The following is a 15,633-nucleotide window of genomic DNA, read 5'->3' as shown; positions in this document are numbered from 1 at the left end:
CTCTTTCAATCTTGATTACATATTACAATCAAGTGGGAAGCTTTAAAACTAAATCTGAATCTTGTTATTATTATTTTAAGCTTCTCATCTGATTGTAATACTCGGCCAGGATTTAGAACTATTTAGAAAATGGAAAATACAATCTCTTGGTGACACAAATAGTTTACATGATGAGCTTCTAAACAGAAGTTTGAGTTCTCTCAGGGTACATTGGAAGAGATGCCCTGCAATCTACCTCGGAAAAACCAGACCTTGAAAACCCTGTGGAATACAGGTCTACTCTGACACAATGGGGGTCAGTCAACTCACAACAAGTGGTTTGAATAAGGAGGGCTGAATAGCAGATGCAATGAGAGGATGGTTGAATTACTTCCCTCCTTTCTTGAGCCAGGCTTCTCTACAGTTGCTTTACAACCCTGTGTTTGCAAGACAGACCCATGATACCCAATGTAAGTAGTAGAAGTCTGAATACCCCATAAGTAAAGTAACTCACAGATTTTTGCCACCTGACTGGAGTACCGCAGCATTATTTGGATCTATGACAAGAATAGTGTCTTCTTCAATTGGTCCAAGTCCTCTTTGCTGGTAAACAAACATGCTGTCGAAAGAACTAAACAAAACGCATTAGAATTGAAAAACACTGATCAGAAACTCCAGTGAATTTGAGAAATATAGATCACTCCTTTGAGATTCTAATTATAGAACCGAAGAAGAGCTCAGCTGTATGTAACATCATTATTTGTCCGTCATGTTTCAGTATCTTGCATCGTGTGTACACCAATAGCTGCAGAACGGTGTGTGCTCTCCACCGGGCAGCCAGGATGCTCCTCAGTAGTCAGGCTGGTCACATTTTGTCCTATACTCTGGGCATTTTATCAGGAGGGACTAGTCCCTTAAGGAGAGCATGCGCAATACACCAGGGCAGTGGTTCTCGACCTTCCTAAGGCCGCCACTCTTTCATACAGTTCCTCATGTTGTGGTGACTCCCCAACCAGAAAATTATTTTCATTGCTACTTTATAATTGTAATTTTGCTATTGTTATGAATCGGGCAACCCCTGTGAAAGGGTTGTTCGAACCCCAAAGGGGTCATGACCCACAGGTTGAGAACCACTGCCCTAGAGGTCAGGAAAAAGAAGAAGACCCCCGGCTAGCAGGGTTGGACAGGGAGTACAGCCACAGGCTCAAGCAGAGGAAGAACTGAGGGCAGTGCTGACCAGGCAGGGGACACGGGTGCACTATGAGCAAGAAGTGGCTCAGGGCACTTGTTGGGGCACCTCACCACAATAGTTTTATCCTTAAGTTATCAGTTATCAGACACACCATTTATTTTGCTTTTGCTTTGGATAATTATACATTAACAGGGATAATTGACAACCTAAATCTTCTAATCTAACCTTATATGTATTTCAAACAACACATGGAATCAGCACATAATTGAGCTAAATATATTTTGGCCAAATGAAGTCAATGGTTAATCAATAGAATTTCATGTAATACATCAGACAAGATGATGAATAAAAACCTAGTATTTCAGAATTCAACTGTAAAAGCAAAAGAGCCCAAATAACATTAAATATTCATGAACATATATTTGCAATATGGGGAGGTGACAGACAGACTGCTCAAATCTGTCATATACCTATTGATTAGTTGGTTAATATATTTATGAAATATATGCAGAGTCCCAGTAGGGGAAGCATATCTTTAGAATTATATTCTCTCGTCATTAAAAATATCCATCACAGAAGTATTTGAGCTTCTTGACTGTTACAGTCTTTTGGGTATTTTTCCCCTGAAAGATAACAATATGTCCCTTAAGTAGTTCTTATTAATGATGCATTCAATTGAATACAAAATATTGATTTAGTTTTGTCAACCTAAATCTTAAGTAATACTATTTTTATATGCTATTATGTGCAGTTAAAACCATCTGGAAAAATACATATATTCATGTAATGGAAATTTGATCACCAACAAAACATTTTATAAGATATTCATGGGACCAATATTAAATTGAAATTCAAATATTTGTTAGCTATAACCTGTGCAAAAATATGCAAGTGGCTATTTCATCAGAGGACATAAAATCACCAGAGGATGTACATAGGTACACAGAGCAAATGGAAACACAGGGAATCCAGGACAGATGACTCCTCCAGAACCAGTGGTGAGAGTGGCTATGCCTGGAGGGTGGAGAGAATGTGGGGTAGAAAAGAGGAACTGATTACAAGAATCTACGTATGGCCTCCTCCCTGGGGGAGGGACAGCAGAGAAGAAGGCGGGGGGAGATATCAGACAGTGTAACAAATGACAAAATAATAATAATTCATGAATGATGAAGGGTTCATGAGGTAGGGAGAAGTGGGGAGGGAGGGAGAAAATTTGCAGCAGATATTAAGGGCTCAAGTAGAAAGCAAATATTTTGAGAATGATGATGGCAACAGTGTACGTATATTCTTGACACAATGGATGTAGGTATGGATTGTAATAAGAATTGTATGAGCCCCCAATAAAAAGATTATTAAAAAATCACTATTTCAAAAGCCAACACACACACAAAAAAAATCACTATTTCTTGCTATTAATGAAACACCTGAGAGTTTGTCCTTTATCTGAAACTATTTTCAATATGAATTTCTTAATCATGTTATGTTTCCTATAGAAAATAAAGATTACAGAATCAATCATGATTTATTTTTTCCTCTTTCAACCTTGCCTATATTTGAAAGAAGAACAATAAGACTCCACATGTTAGAAGTTTCACATTAGTGTTCATGTTAGAAGTTTCACATTAGTGTCTCATTATGATCTAATTTAAGGTTTAGGTTCTATATTCCTTATTGTTGAGAAATACTTCAATGTTTTGCAAAGGTCCTATGGCAATAGGAATAATGTAAAGATTATGTTTCCCTTATTTACTAGGAGTTAAAACCTAATTTCTTTCTGTTTTAATTGAATATTTTTGAGAGAATGGTAGACTCATGTACAGCTCTAATAAATAATAGAAAGGGCCTGTGTTCTCAGTGTCCTCCTGGCAGCAGGGTACTCATACACTCCACTGGCTTTATTCAGATTTCTCCTTTCCCTTTCCATGAATTCTTACAGGTTACTTGCTTGGGCATGGCCATGTACTTATAGATTACTTTTCATTCCACCCATGCCTACATTTTAGGAAAAAAAAATTTTGTAATATGGAAAGATAAGAACTTATACTACCCAATGCAACTCATTTTATACGTTGAATTCTGATCCACCATTGATAGCCAATAATGCTGGTTGTACGATCGCTTACTGTTGTTTACTGTATATTCTCCTAACACTGGACCGTGTCAGCCTTCAGGACACCCAAGTCCATATGTTCTAGTCTCAGAAACATGACAGACCATATAGGAAGCCTGATACATTCACTTGTTCATGCTTTCCAAGGATGAGTCGCTGGAGTGCTGACCGACACTTGCTCTCTTGTTGTGTCTTGTCGTTCATTTCATGTCCCCCATCGGTCCTAAGCCACTTCTGACAGCTGTTTCAGGCAGGAACATTCTTAAACAACTGACTGCTGTGGCAGTGAGAGCAGAAATAGATCCTCACCCTCCCTGAATCATAAATGCACCCCTCTAACAGACTATTTCTTATAGCAAGGGCTATTTCTCTAGCGCTCAAGAAAAATGTAAACGTAAACTTGGCTTGCTTACCGCACTCACTGCCAGCCATGTAAACTCAGAGGTACGGAACTAAAACATGGAACTAGGTTGTCAAGAAAACCCATTGGATTGAGGAAGAAATATATGTAATCTAGACCTGCAGCCCCTGTTCTAGTCAGGTCAAATGAAAATGTTATAGTTATTGAGTAAATAAATGAAAAATGTCTCCTTTGTCCATGGTCCTAGATGGAAATGTCCAGAAGTGCAAAGGAGTGTACCAAGTAAGTGAGGTCTGGCTGGCAGGAGCACTGTTTGTAAGGACACGCATGTCTCTCAAGCTTGTTGACTTCCAGTCCGTTCCAACTCATAACCACCTATGCCACGGGGCAGACTTGTCCCCGAGGTTTCTGAGACTTGAACTCTTCAAAGTAGTAGAAAGTCTCATTTTCCTTCTGTGGAGCAGCTGGTAGTTCACGACTTTCAACCTTGCGGTAGCAGCCCGACACACAGCCACTAGGCGACCAGGGATCGTTGCATGAATATTTATACCCGTGATTTAGAGATGTGGTGTTTCTAGCAGGGTTAGAGTTAACTAGTTGGAGTACCATCCATTTTTGTCTAAATATCTACATTTTGGGGTTATAATAATAAATTATGAAATCGTAAATAAAGGGGCCCAATGAAAGAAAAATAAATAAAATGCAGTAAGTCACACAGCAACTAAATCAGATTTTTATAATCAAAATTTAGATCAACAGAAAATATCATATAACTTATCAAGAGATCATTTTTCTTAATATTTTAAAAGTTAGAATTTTTAAGGCTTTATTTGCCGCTACAAATTATCCTCATGCCATAAGTATGTACCAAAGAATCTTGTGAGAAATCTACAGCTAGTCATTTTTCCTATGGCATGTAACTTTATGACTATTACTCATATTATTATTATTACACTTCTTTGATGTCCATTAAGCATGTTTACTGATTAGGTCAGTTTCTCAATTTATAGAAAATCTGTTCATTTAACCCACCATTCCTCAACACAAAGGAAATGCAAAATGCAGACAAACAAACATAATAGGACAAAAACCAAAAATATGGAAATCTACAATACTCACTGACATCAAGAAGATGCCAGCTCAGAGCGATCCGATAGGACAGAGAATAACTGGCCCTGTGATTTTTCCACGGAGTCTTGATGGGAGTAGAAAGCCAAGTTTTTCTCTTGAGGAGCAGGTGGTGGGTTTTGAACTGTTGTCTTTGCAGTTAGCAGCCCAATAAGTAACCAACATACTATGAGGGCTCCTTACTTACTTACATGAATACAATTTAAATGTGTCTAATTATTCTAGCAAAAAAGAGCAAATGATGTGATTTGAAAAACTTGAAGAATACAGTCTTATGGAATTAGCCTCAATACAATAGACTGAACTATTTCAATAAAATTTTTTGTGATACCTTTAATCAAAAGTTTGTATGCTTAAACTGGCAGCATCAGGGGACATGCCGTCATGAAACTGTCCAGTTGACTGGTCCTAATGCTTTCATTTAAGAGAGCTGGAGTTTCCTGCAACTGACACGAATTAAATGGGAGAGCATATATATATATATCTATATACACACATACACATACACACATATACATACATATATACGCATACTTTCTAACTTGCCAAATAAATTGTTTTATAATTCAAGGAAAGGTAGCCCTTGGCCAGTTGAGAAATGAATGTCAGATTATACAGCTAGACACACTGTTGCTATGGCAAACTGCTTCTTTCGTGTGCCCACATTATGTGCCGCAGCAGGGTCTTTCCTTCAGCCACATTTAGCGTTATGCAGCCTGTAAGAATACCCTGCTCATTTCCCACAGTGCCAGCAGCACTGATGATTTTTGTTTGCTTCTCTGAAAAAGCACTTAGCTGAAAGACTGAACTGCAGAGGCCTATGGGCCAGAACCCATCAGTTCTTTATTTTAGCTGTTTGAATTCCCCATTAATGATTCTGCACATTAGCAGCTAATCAAACAATTTAGATGAGGCTGAGAAGAAATGCTTTGCTACATTCACACACACAAAAGAGCCAGAGTAGGAAAAAATAAACTTTTGTGTCATCAATCAAAATTAAGAGAATACAAAATAAATAATAGCAACTGAACAGAGAAGTGGAATTTAATGTTGTAATTCTATTAGAAGCCAAGAAAGAATCATAGGTTTTCAAGTGAGAGAATAACTGTATCATACACAGTCAGAGTCTTTAAATGAAATAAAATTAAATTCTATACAAAAACAAGATCCCCTAAAACCCAATAACAGGAAGACCAAAAATCCAGCATGAGCGCACAGTGCTCTGATGAACTCAGAACGAGTGACACCATGAGGTCCAGTCTGACTCACGAAGGGAGATGGAACAAGGACACAACTAGGGATCCAGGCAGCCAAGTTCTGGGTTCTAGTTTGTCAGTAAGACCACTGAAGAAACAAGTCATTTAACAGAGCCCTTTTAGTTATTCAACAAAATGAAACTGAAATATAAATGAAATATTAAGAGCTTATATGTTAGACAAGGGAACCTAGAGGAAGTTTAAAGTTTTTTGTTTTTTACTTATTTTAAGTTTCCCGAGGAAGGTCTCAAAGCTAGGAAATGGTACCAAGGTTCAATTCATCTCTTCTTGAAACAACTGTTTTTCTGTCTCTTACTAGCACTGGTTTCCACAAGCATTATGTAGACGACATGAAAGAATTGGACAATGTAGCACAAAAGCTGAAGAAAACCGTTTAAGTCAGATGGAAATTGTATTAAGAAACCTTTCCGACTTCCCCTCCGATATGAAGGGAGCAGGGGACCCCTTGATAAAATGGACGGCACCCTGGGTGCAACAGGGCTGAAACCCACCACCGTGAGGATGGCCGGCCCAGGTGGGTTTCACGCTGGCGGACGCGGGATGCGGACGGGTGGGCGCTGACGGAGAGCGCCTAGCAGCAGCAGTGAGGGCATGTTCGGAACATCCTCCTGGGGGATGTCAGCGGTTGGAAAGACACCCGATGCATTGCCTCACTGCGTGCGCGTCCTCAGTTCCGGAGCGCACCCATCCTGGACCCCATTGCCTCCTTTACTCACAGCCACCCTGGCGCTGGGATCTTGGCCTTGTCTGCTTCTGTCACCATGTTCGCTTCCTGGTGGAAAGCATAAAGCTTTGCACTGGCCGCCATTCGGGGCCCAGATCCTCTAGAGGAGTCTAGATCCTCTGGGTCACCGGCACTGGACTTTTCCTCTTTCAAGGTCTCCAAGAGCGCCACCTGGTCACTTGGGGCCCCAATTTGGCTGTTACAGAGTCACCAGTCACGTCCTGGTATGTTCTCCTGGCCCAATGAAATCCTTCGTGATTAGAGAAACTGCAGGCGAAGCAGAACTCTAAGCAAACATTAACCCCAGGAAACCTGTGAGGCTAAGTTTTTATGAAGTTAGAAAGCATACGCGTTGGGAAACAATATACCAGTCATCGTGGTGAAATTCCATCATCGTTTGATGAAGAAATGTTTTGTGACCATTGCTGGGGGCAGGGAAGGGCCGAGGAGAAGACTCTAAAAACAAAGCTTGCCAAGCCAATATTCAACTCTCACGCTGCGTAAGGATTGGGAGGAGAGGAAGGCTCATGCCACAGACGCCCCTAGTGTGAACTGGAGGGCCCGCTCACGGCCAGTCCACCACGAAGACTGAAACTTTCTCTCTAAACTAAAGCCATGAAGTAAAATGTGATTGGAATCCATTTCTGAATTTAATATTTTTAAATACTGCGCAAGTATGAAACCGGTAAACATTTGAGTATAATTTTGTGAATTCTATGTAGAGATCTTAGTATTTAACATAGGCAGTAAAGTAAGATGGCTTCCACAAAGAGAATACTTTGAATATCGATATAGTTCTAGAATCCGGATGAAGAGAAGCAAATGCATTGCTCATCACATAGTTCATGAGGTGTTGTGACCAAGCTTTCTAAAGGGTTGAGAAAGCAGCGACTTCAGATGAAAAAGTGCATGCACGTCTTCCAGGTGCCCTAGAAAAGATATTTTTCTCAAGTGTGCAAATAATTAGCATGAAAAAAAAGAGACTATATGCATGCATTATTCTGTTTCTCCAGGGTGGAGTGATAGGACTCATATCTGGGCTAGTATAATGAAGACATTTATAAAATCTAGATTAGTCTCATAATTGGGTGGCATGTCTTATACCCGGGGGATTTCTTAGCATTGAAAAAGTTCAGGCATTGGGAGATGTTGTACAAGACAGTCTTTCTTGGGTGTAAGAATGAATGCACTCTCTGCAGGACATCTGCAGTCTTGGATACCCACTGTCTCTTATAAAAACAACAAGAAACTCACTTCCACTGAGTTGATTCCAATTCATAACAACTCTCTAGGACAAAGGAGAACTGACTGCCCTGTGGGTTTCCGGGATTGTAAATCTTCACAGGAGTTGAAACCCTCATCTTTTTCTCGACCCAATATTTACTACTCCATTTTGGGTCAATGGAACCTCAACCTTTCATCAGTGGATCTGACATTTGGAACCCCACTCTCACATGGAACAAAAGATCTAGGCTAATTCAAAGAGTGGTTCTCTTTCCTGTATTGATGATAATATTCAACAAGAGTCATGACAAAGTCACTCTAAACAACAGCAAGAGATTCCGTTGCAGGATTTTTTTTATAATACAAAGCTAGGCTAGTATTGTGGTGATGTGATGCAGAAGCTGCAGGGGCAGGGTGAAGGAGGGGTAGGGTGTGTATCTTTAATTAGAACTGTGAAGGATCCACTCAGGAAAAAAATAAAATGAGCTGGCGAATGGATATCAATAACGTGGTTTGGAGCCTCCATGTGACTCGGCATTTTTTCCTTTGAAATAAATTAGTAAAGCCCCTCCTTCCCTAAGCGAGTCTATGCTGGGTCTCCCGCTTACTGGTAACAGAAAGCATCTGACGTGATGTAGTTGTTGGTGCAACTGTGTCGGCTCCAACTTACAGTGACTCAACACGCAACGGAGTGCAGCATTGCCTGGGCACTTGCCACCCTCACAGTGTCCTCCTTCCTAATTTGTCTTGAGCTAGAAGCTCTATGGAAACCTGTGGACCAAAGGTGACCTTGCTGGTATTCAAAATCCTAGTGGCATGGCCTCCAGCATTATCACATACAACCCACTGAGCACAACAAACTGAAAGACAGAGGGTGGTCAGATCTATACAGTGTCTCCAAACCCTTCCAAAGCTTTGTGAAGAGATGATAAGCAATTTAAAGGAAACAACTTCTAACCCTGACAACTAGGGGCAAGACCTATTGTTTCCTTAAGTGGGTGAGATTGAATCCTAAATGGTAGAGCACTTCAACCAATGCTGAGATGAGTGAAGGAAGGGCAATGGCATTTGCCTTTGATAGTGATGGCTATTTTAAGACAAAATCCCAGCAACAGCTGTTCCAGAGGTGATAGCAGTAGTCCTCCCAATTCTTGCTGGGAGGCATTTAAACTTTAAATAGCTCAAGCTGCCACAGTGTCCTAACACCAGGACAGACAAGAAGGTCTTTACACTTTCATAACACCCTGCTGCTATTAGGCATTTCATTCTCAGCTAGAAGATACTTCTTAAAGTAGCCCTATGAAGGAAGAGGGGGAGGAAAACGGGAAAGGGAAATGGAGTGACATCTTTCAGCTGGTGAAGCAATTATTGTTTTCACTTTCTGTTGTAGTTGCCGTGCTGACTGTAATATGGTTCCAGGGAAGAGTGGAAACGGATGTGAGTTGTCAAGTAGGAATGAAGAGTAACAGTATTTGAAAACAGGGTTGATGCTATATCAAATGCGTTTTGTATACTAAGTATTAATTAGAGATCCTTACTAAACCAAGCTTTTTTTTAAGAGTCTTAACGAATACCTCCTAAGAACTACGGGGTTGAGTGCTCATATTTGATGCAGAAAAAGCCTGGGAGATATAGCTTTGTGAAGCTGGGAAATATCTGAACGGGAAAGATTGCAGGGAAGCTTTAAGACTATTTTATCAAAACGGTAGAAACAGCAGGAAAATGATTTCTACCCAATCTCTCTCCTTTCCACGGTCTCTCCACAGTACCTTGTGCCTTCTGCGTAGCTGTAAGGGGATGCCTTGTTGTGTGTACAATCCGTAACTCTTTTAATACAAAATGAAAATCTATGCCTTTGCCTAACTTACCTGACGCAGCACATATTTATATGTAGGAAGGGCGGTCATTCCTGGCAGTTTAATGAACAGAACCCACCCATGTGACTCTACTTTCCAGCAAGAATAACCAAAAGGGCAATCCACTTCTAAACCTCTCCATGAATAATAAAGCAGAGAGGGGCCCAACGCAGCGAACTGGGGGCTGGAAGGAAATTTTCGCACCACCACAGATCGCCAGTGCTGTGGAAGGCCAACAGGCAACAGCAGGCAGGGAGAAGGGAAGAGAGAGGACAACTATTCTTACATCTGAAAGATGAAGATGAAGGAGGAAGAACAAACAGATGTACAGAGTGAAATCAGCACATCTGCTCTGAAGAAGTCTTGCATTTTTAACACTTTTTTGTGGTCGCCATTGATCAGGGTAAACACAGTCGGGCTCTGGCAAGGAAACCGGGTTCTACTTGCGCACGTGATTGGCTCTGCGGATGCAGCTCGATGCCAGGAGAGGAGCAGACTTTCTCCAAGGGCTGCCACGCATGCGCCACAGACAGCACTCTCCCTGGGGCATTTGTTCCAGAGTTCTGTGTCTCCAACCTCAGGCCGGCTTTTACTGATTCCGTTTTTCTATTAAACTAGTCAGGCTTCTGCTGTTTACTTGGAATAAATATCACATTAAAATGGAAAATTGGACTGTGTCCAATTTAGCTTGAGCCAGCTGAGACAGTATCAATGGAAGAAAATGATGCTGTAATTTTCTCCTCTAGTAAAATGTGGCTAGAAATCCATGCAGAAAATGTAGCAATATTCATTAAAATGAAGAAGATGCTATAATGAATCGTGATCGTTTGCTTTTAAAAGCACTTGTTAAAATACCATTAGACATTCAATAACAGCTAAGACAGTATAGCATAGACAGACGAATGGACACGTTGAGTTCGATTGCTTTGAACCCTGAAGTGATTTATTTGGACGACTCTGTTTTCAAGGGTAACAAAGGCAAAGGACAATGAAACAGTAACAAAGCCGCAAATCTATTTAGAAATGTTGATTAAGTCCCATCATCAAGTCTATCTAGAAAACGACATGCATACATGTGACAGCAGATGTAGCGTAAACTGACCCTGGAAATGGAATAAAAACAACTGAGCTGACCCTGTAGATCTTTGTTTTTCAAATAAGACCAGTTAGCTCGTTGTGTATCTTCTTTGATAAGATAGTCTAAATTTTGTTTTCATATTCTAATTTGTAGTAAAATGACTGAACAAATAGGTATGCCTAACCTAGGAGAATTAAAATAATGTGCTAAATTTCAGAGTTGAAATAAGATGCCAAATTCTGGAGGTAGCTGTTAAAATATCCTTGCAGACGAGCTTGTGCTTAAAATGCTGTGAGGGCAGTAGCTGAACGTGTATAGGAATATACTGAAAGCTGGCTTTGGTACTTGCTGAGGGACTGGACAAACTACTTCTCTAGACTTCTTCATTTCAAAATTATGAATGATGATAATACCAAACATTGAAACTCACTCCGAGCCGATTCTGACTCATAGCAACCCTATAGGAGAGAGTCGATGCCCCGCTGGGCTTCTGAGACTCTAGTTCTTCTCAGGGATTGAAATCCTCATCTTTCTCCCTCTGAGCAGCTGGTAGCTTTGATCCAGTCAACTTGTAATTAGCAGCCCAGTTCATGTAAGCCCATGACACTAGGGCTGCCTGATAATGATAATTGTCTAACTATTGTGAGCCAATTCATGAAGACATTAAAACAGTGAAAGTTCCCCAAACACTCAATAAATGCCAGGATTTTCTATTAGAATCCCTAAAAGAAATCAGTGAGGTATCAAAAGAAAGCTTAGAAATGGAACAGTCCAGGAAAAATCAAGTATTTTTTAGACAGTCATTCAGCCACTACACCATGCTCTTGCAGCTCAGGTTCACTTAGAGGTCAGTTGGAAGAAAGGTCTGGTGATTTACTTCTGAAAAATCAGTCATTGAAAAAACACTCTGGAGCACTCGGACTGGGATTGAGTCAGAGTCAGTTCAACGGCCACTGGTTGAGTGCTGTTTGTAAGTGCTGTTTGTAAGTGATAAAAGGGGAAAAGTGAGTAATAAAATTAAGCAAATTGAGTCATTATCTATATTAAAACAAAGGCTAAAGAAGAACTAGATGGTGCTCAGCTACCACCATCAACTGCTCTGGAAAAAATCACATTAGATCCCAGTATGGGTAGAGTAGGAGAAAAATGTGAAACAGAACTAAAAATTATAAAAGAGGCCAGACTTATTGGTCAGACAGAGACTAGTGGGACCCCCCAAACTATAGCTCTTAGTTACCCTGAAGACCTCAAAATAAACTCACCCCTGTGTAGAATAATCTAGCATTTAAAATCAAAAGAGCAGCATTTCCTCAAGGACAAAGTTCAGAGTTGGGAAAGGAGGAGGAATTGTAACAGGAAACACAGGGAGGAGGTGGAAGAAGGAATGGTGCATTGAGGGGCTGCAACGAAGGAGTTGAAACAAAATGCATGAGATCTAGTCAGTAAACCACTGAATTCACAATAAGAAAATGAATAAAATAAGTAGGTCAAGGTACTATTTCTACAGAGGTGGTTGCCAAACTGCTGCAACCACACTTTCAAGACTAGTTATCTCACTGCATTGAGCAATCTCAGCATCCAAAGGCCCAAGAATCTTTCTGCCCCATTATATGTAAATAATGAAGTCAACCAGTAATTATTAGTTGATGGATTACCATAATGCCTTTATTTGAAGTCTTAAAATTCTTAATGTATTCATTTCCTTGCAATGAGTATTATTTGCCATAGTATGTGGGACATTTTCTTACACACCTACCTTCAGTGTAAAGAGAGAAAAACATCATGCAGGCAGAATTACAGATCACTGTCTTTCAATACACTAGCTGGTGAAACTAACTTTACTGTTGTAAAAATACCCAAGCCTTCCTTTCTGCTATGATAGTAAAACAATAAGGAATAATTGTGGGACGTATAGTTCTTAAGATGTGGTCCTTCAGCCTCCTGAGATGACTGAAGATTCGAGTGCTAGAGCAAACGTGGGGAAGAAACCAGATGGTGCCCAGCTATGAGAAGGACAAGTGTCTGGGGTCGTAAAGGCTTGTTTTCAAAGAAGCCGTCATCTAAGGCGGGTGTCAACTCATCCACACGGAAGACGCATACCAGCCTGTTTGAGCCAACGATTGCAAATAACAAAATCCAAATTCAAATATGGGGAATGCTATAAGAGCTGAATTTCGAATAGCAGTGTGCAGGTTATGGATGACAGTGGAAGCCCTAAATTCATCTGCAGGGTCCCCACAAAGATTAAGTCTCTGGTGAACGCCCTCTGGCTACAGTCCAGGGATGTGCTATCAGATAAAGAACATTGGAAAGCTGATTATGAAGATGCTGTTAGGTTGCAATGTATCATCTTACAATTTGATCTCCCTTTCACCTAGTTTTTAATTTGTCCCAATTTTTAATGTTCTGCTGTCTTTTCAATTGAAGTTTTTTTCCTGTTTTATTTTGGCACTGTCATTGGGTTTTTTTTGTTTGTACATTTCTTGTTTGTTTTTGTTTAAAATATGAAATCCAGGATAGGCAAATCTATAGAGGCGGGAACTGAATGGGGAGTTGGGAGGAAATGGGACACTAACCACAGTGACTGAGAAAGAAGAAAATGTTCAAAAATTGATTGTAGTGAAGAGCGCACAGCTCTTCTTAATACGATTGAATGTTGAATTAAATGTGACTTATACTCCAATGAAACTGTTTAAAAATGAAAATCACTACAAAGGATTGATTACGAAATGAAACCTTTATCACTTGTTCACAAAGATTAAGTTCAAAAAAGAAAATGTATAATCATTATTCTAATTATTATCATTATTCTAATGATTTAATAAAAGGTGATATACACATTTTATATTGATTTATTCTTTGAGAGAAAACATACTACTTACTTTCCATCCCAGACATGGTCACCTCTGTGGAAAATGACCAGGTTGTTTTCAGAATCCAGAGCCACACCGGAAACCTGGCCCGGGAGCAAGTAAACTCCAGGCCATTCCAGTTCCTCTTCTACATGGAAATCTAAAAGACAAGTGCATACATTTAGTTTTGAAAAGGAAAACGGGTATAACCTCATGAAGATACACAGTGGTATTAGCAGTTCATGCAGCAACTTCACTAGATGAAAAGATAGTTCCAAATAAATCAAGCAAGTACTACTGATAAAATATTCACATGCACATGCCAAGTAGCTTCCTGAGCTATGGAATAAAAGTAGTGACTAAAAACAAACAAACAAACAAACAGATAAATAGATAAATAAAACAAACTAGTGACTGTGAACTTGTCTTGGAATTATGCACTCTTTTCCTGTTTGATGACATTCCTAGAACTCCAGTTATAACCTTAAGGCTTTGAAAGCAAATCTGAGACAGACTTCTTCATAAGTTTCTCATTCTAAGTACACATCTTTGGAAACATGAATGGCATCGTTTTAATACTGAGCTTTAAATGGTGTTCCTCATGGGATTATTAAACATTCTAAATAAATAGTAAAGACAGCTGATAAACCTGTTAATTCATTTATCCATTCATCCATCCATCCATCTTCTATCTGTCTCTTACAGAAATTCTAAATGTTCAATATATACCGAATTCTGTTGTAATCACTCACTGTGATTATCCCCTGTATAAAGAACTGACTAAGACACCAGTCTCACTTAGTAACTGCAGTGTTCCTTATAGAACAGGCATTGGAAGATGCTTTCGACCACCGTTAATATTTCACTGCTTCTCACCAGCAAAGAAAGGGAAATAACCACAGACACTTTGTGACAGAGTAGTGATTTCAAAATTATCCTTATTTCTTATCTGTATACACATAAGTTCAGAGAACACCCAAGTTCACTAGTGCTAATCCCTCTTATAAACATGCTCAGGAATAAAAAGGTGCAATGATACATGCCACCATGATTAAACATAACATAGCCAATTATGGGTAGATCTTAGACACATATAAAGGTATCCTGGAAATTTACTGTACAAGTTTCAATATGTCTTCCCCCTCCAGTCCTTTAACAGAGATGCTTAGCGGTAGTAAAGCAGTAACTTGAGTTTAATTTCACCTTCCTATCCTCAGGAGGATGTGGCAACATGCAGACAAATCCTCAAAGAGAGACATTAAAGAGAGCAAGAAAGGGAGGCACTGGCTTTTATAATCAACTCCTGAAAACTTGAGAGTGTGCCAGTGGGAGAATAAGCATTTTAAAGTAATTTTCTCAGTTGTACAAAGGAAATAGTACCTTTCACTCCAAATGTTTGGACCTTTGAACAGTGATTTTTTTTCTTTAATGAACATTAACAAAACACAGCATCAATCAGATGCTACTGGTTCCACCTCTAACCTTTGCTGAAGCACCTTCGATAAATATTCCCCAAGCTCATTCTCTACAGAAGAACTATGCTAGTCCTCCTGGAAAAAAAAGACATAAAGCCTGCTTTTTCGGTTTGATGAACTCACAGGATACACAATGAGGAAAAGAAATATTGCAGATACAAAGCGGGGCAAGTGGGGCAGGAACACGGGAGAGGCCTGGTGCAGGAACACTGATCAAGCATCCTTCCTGATGCTTGCTGGGTTAGGATGGGGTTAAAGTCGGCGTTTGCCCAGTGGAGCAGACATCTGTGTTTGCACAAATAGGATGAGTAGGGAGGGGTTCTTCGAGTGTTGAAATAGGGGGATATTTTGGTCAGAAGGAACAAAATCAAGAATGC

The 15,633-nt window shown here is 39.8% G+C and overlaps 1 protein-coding gene across 16 annotated transcripts in view; it reads right to left on the bottom strand.

Moving 5' to 3' along the window:
• PAM (peptidylglycine alpha-amidating monooxygenase) overlaps positions 1 to 15,633 on the bottom strand; it is a 202,716-nt gene that overhangs the window by 25,897 nt on the left and 161,186 nt on the right. For all 16 annotated transcript variants that reach the window (XM_075541314.1, XM_075541315.1, XM_075541318.1 and 13 more), the window contains 2 exons: positions 13,812 to 13,941; positions 494 to 610 (listed from right to left, as the gene is read on the bottom strand). In XM_075541314.1, the coding sequence (XP_075397429.1) occupies positions 494 to 610; positions 13,812 to 13,941 (247 nt within the window). The remainder of the gene's footprint in view (positions 1 to 493; positions 611 to 13,811; positions 13,942 to 15,633) is intronic.

This window comes from Tenrec ecaudatus, chromosome 2, assembly GCF_050624435.1.
Source record: "Tenrec ecaudatus isolate mTenEca1 chromosome 2, mTenEca1.hap1, whole genome shotgun sequence".
In the NCBI taxonomy this organism is placed as follows: domain Eukaryota; kingdom Metazoa; phylum Chordata; class Mammalia; order Afrosoricida; family Tenrecidae; genus Tenrec; species Tenrec ecaudatus.
The sequence above is the reverse complement of the archived record's forward strand: the minus strand, read 5'-3'. Positions and strand labels throughout refer to the sequence as shown.